Source organism: Puma concolor, chromosome B2 (assembly GCF_028749965.1).
Source record: "Puma concolor isolate L17-30 chromosome B2, mPumCon1.1.hap2, whole genome shotgun sequence".
In the NCBI taxonomy this organism is placed as follows: domain Eukaryota; kingdom Metazoa; phylum Chordata; class Mammalia; order Carnivora; family Felidae; genus Puma; species Puma concolor.
Window position 1 is genome coordinate 11,472,551 of NC_141671.1, and position 6,088 is coordinate 11,478,638.

General features: G+C 46.1%; 1 protein-coding gene across 5 annotated transcripts in view; it reads right to left on the reverse strand.

Moving 5' to 3' along the window:
• The window catches only part of KDM1B (lysine demethylase 1B), a 63,218-nt gene extending 57,207 nt beyond the window's left edge, over positions 1 to 6,011 (reverse strand). For 2 of the 5 annotated variants that reach the window (XM_086706162.1, XM_086706158.1), the window contains exons 1-3: positions 5,852 to 6,011; positions 2,008 to 2,107; positions 645 to 772 (exon numbers count right to left, since the gene is read on the reverse strand). In XM_086706162.1, coding sequence (XP_086562288.1) covers positions 645 to 772; positions 2,008 to 2,094 — 215 coding nt within the window. In that variant the 5' untranslated portion in view covers positions 2,095 to 2,107; positions 5,852 to 6,011. Of the gene's footprint in view, positions 1 to 644; positions 773 to 2,007; positions 2,108 to 5,180; positions 5,310 to 5,488; positions 5,534 to 5,851 lie in introns of those variants that run through there. The other 3 variants (XM_086706159.1, XM_086706161.1, XM_086706160.1) reach the window with 3 other exon arrangements.
• Between the last annotated feature and the right edge of the window lie 77 nt (positions 6,012 to 6,088).

Genomic DNA, 6,088 nt, shown 5'->3' on the forward strand with positions numbered 1-6,088 from the left:
ACAAATCCGGCCAGCTGGAATCTGACCATCAAGCAAACGTATCTGGCAAACGTAACCTGTCAAACAGCCAATAATGTCACCAAAGAATGAAATACAATGCTGCAGTGAACGCTAACACCAGCACCTCTGTGTGACTAGAAAATAAAAATGGGAATTTGTTTGCCAGGTTTTATGGAATCTGAAGCCTTATCTGAAGACTCTTCTCTGGAAGTAAAAGGTCATGTTTGGGTCATCCCAATAAAAATGGCAAGAGTGCTGGTGGCTTCATGGTTTCAGTGAGACCCGTATATGTCCGCTGGAAGAGGAGACAGGTTATCTGAGGAGGAGAGGAAGCACAGGGAAAGTAACCATGTGCTGGGCTCCCAGGGGAGCCCATGGTCTGCCCTCCAGTGTCCCCACCCCACCCTCAACCCCCAGGAGCAATACGGCCATGGTGCAAGGGACCTGAGGACACTGGCCACTGCGTAGAGCTTCTACATCTAGGTCGAGCAGAGGAAGCGTACAGGAGGACTGTCTCTATTCTTAAAGGACTTATGCTACCTATCTCTATCTTTAGGAAAACCATCTTGGAAGATGATGTTCCCACCAAGAATGCAGGAATTCTGAGCAGGAATGGGAGGCTGACACACCCCATCCACACCGACCTTTCAGAAGCACTTGCAAAGCACACGGGACACGCTACTGTGCAGCCTGACTTTTCACATCTCCTGTATTTCTTCTCTGAACTGCCGTCTTCATCCTCGTCTGTTGTCTCTGTTGCTTTCTTCTTGGCCTGAAGAAGAACCAGCTGTGAGGTTACAATTTCCCCAGAAGGGCGAGGAGTGAAGGAGGTAGAAGGTTTTTATTACTGAAATAACTTCCACCTTATGAAAATCAACAACGTCCTGGCAGCAGGGGAAGGGCTGATAAGACAACAACTTCCCTGAGACACCAGAGTGCAAGTAATTCACTGACAGGCTAGAAATACACAAGGAGCACTTGAACAACAGGTCTCTGAGGAGAAAACTAAAACACACGCGAGCCGAAGCACCTGGGTGGCTCAGTGGGTTAAGCGGCCGACTCTTGATTTGGGCTCAGGTCATGATCTTGAGGTTCATGAGATTGAGCCCCGTGTTGGGCAGAGCCTGCTTGGGATTCTCACTCTCCCTCTATCTGCCCCTCCCCTGCTCTTTTTCTTTCTCAAGATAAATAAATATTTTAAGAAAATAAGACAATAAATAAAACACATGAGCCTTTCTCAGGAAAAGCTGTACTGGTCAAAATAAAAGTCACTCTCAGGCTTTCTTTAATTAGAGCAGTTATATACTCTCAGCACTGCCAATAAAAAAAAAATTGAATAACTGTATTATCTTTTTTAAGTTTTTGTATTTAAGTAATCTCTACACCTAACATAGGGCTCGAACTCACAACCCCGAGATCAAGAGTCACATGCTCTTCCAACTGAGCCAGCCCCCCAAAATTGAGTAATTTTAGAAAAAGAATTGCATCATTCAATATTTTTCTTTAAAGACAAAACAAAACTGTAGAAAAGAGATGGCTGCAAGGAACCGCCAACGGCACCCAACCAGCTCCAAGCTGAAGTCCAAGTTCCTGTGAACGACACCACGCCAAGCATGATCTGGCCGCAGCTCATATCCTGGGAGCAACCACACAGCTGTGATTCTCTGAACAGCCCATGCTGATTCACACTCTACCCCTTTGTCTTTGCAGTTCCTCCGCCAGATGTACCGTTTTTCTACACGCTAGCCCTTTATCACACTGTGCTGTGATCGTTCCGAGGGGAATTTCTCCACTAGGCTTCAAGTTCCTTGAGGACTGAAAAGATATCTTTTCATCTCTAATACTTCAGCCCAAATCGTCACAATCTCGTGTGCTCAAAACAGGTGCATCGTGGGGTGCCAGGATGGCTCAGTTGGCGGAGCGTGCAGCTGTGACTTTAAGCCCCACGCCGGGTGTGGAGAGTACTTACAACAAAACAGGTGCACTGAGTGAACAAGTGAGCGGTACCTGCCTACCGGAGCTCCTCAAAGGCAGGCTATCTGGAGAATGATCAAAAGATGCCTTTTTCTTTGTCCTCCTCCGAGGGGTCGCCATTGTTTCAGAAAATCTTCAAAAAAAAAAAAAAAAATTAAATGAGTAAATAGTAACGCTTTTGACCCTCCGGAGCAAATTTATTATCCAGTGTACTAGGTAAGAGCATACGCTCCGCAGTTAGACTGCCCTGGTGTGAAGCCACTGCTTTCAAGCTACTTAATCTAAGACCTAGCCTCGGTGTTCCCGTATATAAAATGGGCACAGCAAGAGTGTACCCCACAGAAGTGGTGCGAGCAGTTAAGATAATCTATTAAAGCACCTGACCTGGCATATTGTAAGTACTGTACTCAATAAATGTTGTCCGTTACTAACACATACATTTCAAAGTATAAAAATAAGAAACACACCAATGACCAATAAACCAATTACACTACTGTTTGTAAAATTCAGTGAGTAAAACCACCTGAATTTTGTCTGTTCCATTCCTCTCTCCCTTACTATATCTTCTTAGTAGTTCCTGAATTTTGATCTTATACTTCACAAAGAAAACTCACTGGTTCCCTCTCAGTAAAATCTCAGGCACGCTGTCCAGTCATTACTGCATTTAGGAATCTGGGTTAGACAGTCACTGGTATCTTCTAGAAAAATTTATGAAGCTCTCAAACTAGTCTAATAACAGCATGGTTAAACAAGCACTAAGAACAAAAGTCTCTAAGAAACACAATGCATAGTCATCATGAAAGATTAAGAATTATCAAATTAGTATTTTTTAATTAAATTAAATAATGAAAAATGCTTAAAGTACTCAATAACATATTCTACAATTAACACACAATTCCTTCCCTGATCCATATTACTACACACACACACACACACACACACACAAATAATAGTATGAAAAATAGGACATATCTATGGGTAAGAAATTTGAAAGTGGAAAAGTGTTATCATAAGATACAAATTCCTCAAACATAATCTTCATCTTGGATAAAAGCTTTGAGGGCCTTGTAATCCTACTGTTTTGTATCCATGAATTATACTAACATTCATAAGAGCATTTTTCACAGATTACTGACATCATGTGGGACAACTTCATCTGCGATCTATACCAACTCTCAGGAATCTTGACATCAGTGTTACAGATGACTTTCCTCTGACTCAGTCTTCACTTTCTCAAAACCATTATGTTAGTTATGAACACATAATCTCTATACATATTCTGAAATGCAGTACAGTTAAGCATCAAATAAGTTGCCTTTTGGTTCTACACCACTCGTTATACCACTGGATAATGCCCTAATAATGTTAGAAGAACTACTGTCTACCTGTAATTCTTATACCCAAAAGCTTTCTGGATCACGTTTATATTTTCAAAAGGCTGTCCACTCTAATAAATCTCTTTATGTAATACGTACAACCTATGTTATTCATTAAAAAAGCCACAGATAAAGCACTTGTAAATATGTATATAGAATATATAAATGTATGGTACATGTAAGGATTACAGCAAAAATATTGGAGTCTAATGTCGGGTTTAGGAACATCAGTATCATCAGCCTAGTTCCATGCAACATTTGGCTCTATCACCCAGAAATACCAGCATTCTCCAAAGTAAGTATAGTTTCTGGAAACTTCAACAAACATTTTAATCCAACTGTGTACTGGAAAATATGTATTTAGTTGCAATGAAAAATTATACAATTCAAGAAATGGTTAAGAGGAAATGAAAACACTGGCTATAAAAGCCATTGTTAAGTCTGTTGTCGAGAAAAAAACATAAGTGATGATTTTTTAGTGTTACTACATTTTCAACTTTAATTACAGAATTAACAGTGATACACCCTCGTCCTTTTCTGACATTGTCAGCTCTGTGTCTTCACTGTTACTGGATTCTTGAGGCTTAAGATGAAGGGAAAATTTTTTAAGTTAGAAAGGCTACAGCTTTTGTGCTTTTAATATAATGTTAGAAATACTGATCGCAAGTGCTAACAAATTAGTATGCTGAAAGTGCTCTCACCTGTTTTTTCAAACTGATAAACACATCTAATTTTATCAATTTGTTTCATGTTCAATATAATTACATAAGCATATATTTCTAAATTTAAATTTATCGCTTTGGTTTTCTTTTAACATGACAAAAGGATGAAAAAAGTGAGGGGCTTTTGCGGGGATAAATAAATGGATATATCTATCAGTGTCTAGATTTCTATTTTAATAATTCCCAAGGTTTTTTTCTGAAGTAGTCTATTGAATATTTAAAAAAAACCCCACAGAATTCACAAAAATCTGAATCCAAAAGACTTCTGATTGAAATAAAAATTTACACCGGCATCAGCACAATTTCTAAAAATAAGATAAACTACCAGAAACTTCTTCAGAGGCAACAGAAACAAGAACACCCCTCAGGGTCATTTAAAACAAGGTAGGCCTGGGGCGCCTGGGTGGCGCAGTGGGTTAAGCATCCGACTGCAGCCAGGTCACGATCTCGCGGTCCGTGAGTTCGAGCCCCGCGTCGGGCTCTGGGCTGATGGCTCAGAGCCTGGAGCCTGTTTCCGATTCTGTGTCTCCCTCTCTCTCTGCCCCTCCCCCGTTCATGCTCTGTCTCTCTCTGTCCCAAAAATAAATAAACGTTGAAAAAAAAAAAAATTTAAAAAAAAAAAACAAGGTAGGCCTAGCACCTTACTGCACCCACGCCAATCAAATTTTCCGAAATATGGATCCAGTCCACTTCCCTGAATGCTTTAGGGACTACTTTCACCGCCTGAAAGACCATTTAATTACTGGTAGTCATTTTCTCGTGTACCTCCTGAAGATACCTTCTTCCCGCCCCCTTTCTTCCACTACAATAGAGTTTTGGTTTTTGTTTTTTTTTTAAAGCAACCAAACAAAACGCAGAAGCCCTGGGTCGTGTGCATACCTGTGGAGTGACGGAGCTCCCCAAATGGAGTGGTCTGGGGACTCCCGCACCCCACCCCGGGGAGGGCTGGGCCTCCAGCTGGCTAGATTCCATAGTACGGAACCCTAACTTTCTACAGCTGGGCCTGCCTCTCTTCCTTCCTCTTTCACCTGCCAGCTGCCAGGCTGTTGACTAACAGCTACCCCAACCCCGGCCGCCCCCACCGGGTCCCCGGGCCCGGAGCAGTTACCCCAGCAACCTGGCAATGCCGCTCGTGTCTGAACGCGTGGTGGCTGCGCCGGGAAGATTCCTACAACACCTGCAGGGCTGTGAGGGCGCCCCGCCGCCACACCTCGGCTGGGAAGGACGAGCCAGGGAGTTCCTACCCCCGGAGTGTGGGCTCGCCACCGGCGGCAGACGCTCCCCAGGTGACAGGGCTCTGACAGTCCCCAGGAGAGACCCCCAACGTTCCCGGCGCCAGCTGCAGCCGCCTCGCTTTCCGAAAAGCTTTCTCGTCTCTTCTCCAAAGTCGGAGAAGCAACAGCCTCCGGGGCTCACCTTTGCGCCGGAAAGGTGCAAGGAGTCGGCGGGGAGAAGGCACCGCTGCACAGAAAGGAAGCGTTGTAGGGGGGGATTAGGTGAGACCCTCAACCCCGCGACGGATCCGGGAACCCGGTCGCTGCAACACTCCAGCCCGGGAATCCCCCCCCCCCCACCCGGTCCTCGGACCCCGCACGCCCTTTCCAATCCGGGGAGGGCGCGGGCAGCCCCCGGCGCACCCGTCCACCTCCCACCGGGGCGAGGGGCGCTGCACGAGGGGAGAAAGGCAGCTTGCACCCCAGCCAAAACGCTTTGTGCGGAGCTGTCACCCGAAATCCGCCGCCGCCCCCGCGCCCGCCCCCGGAGCCGCGTGCCCCACACCTGGGAGCGCAGGCGAGACGCCGCACGCCGGCCCGGGCTGCCGGCGCCTCTCCGGAGCCGCGCGCTGCGCGCACAGGACAGCACGATCCGCGCCGCGAGCCGCAGCCCCCGCTCGGCCGCCGCCGCCGCCGCCGCTTCCGCCCCTGTCACGGCGTGACCCGGAGTGGGAGGAGCCGGCGGGACCAGGGAGGAGTAGGGTCCCCGCCTTCGCCTTTGCCGCGGCGCTGGCCCCGCCCT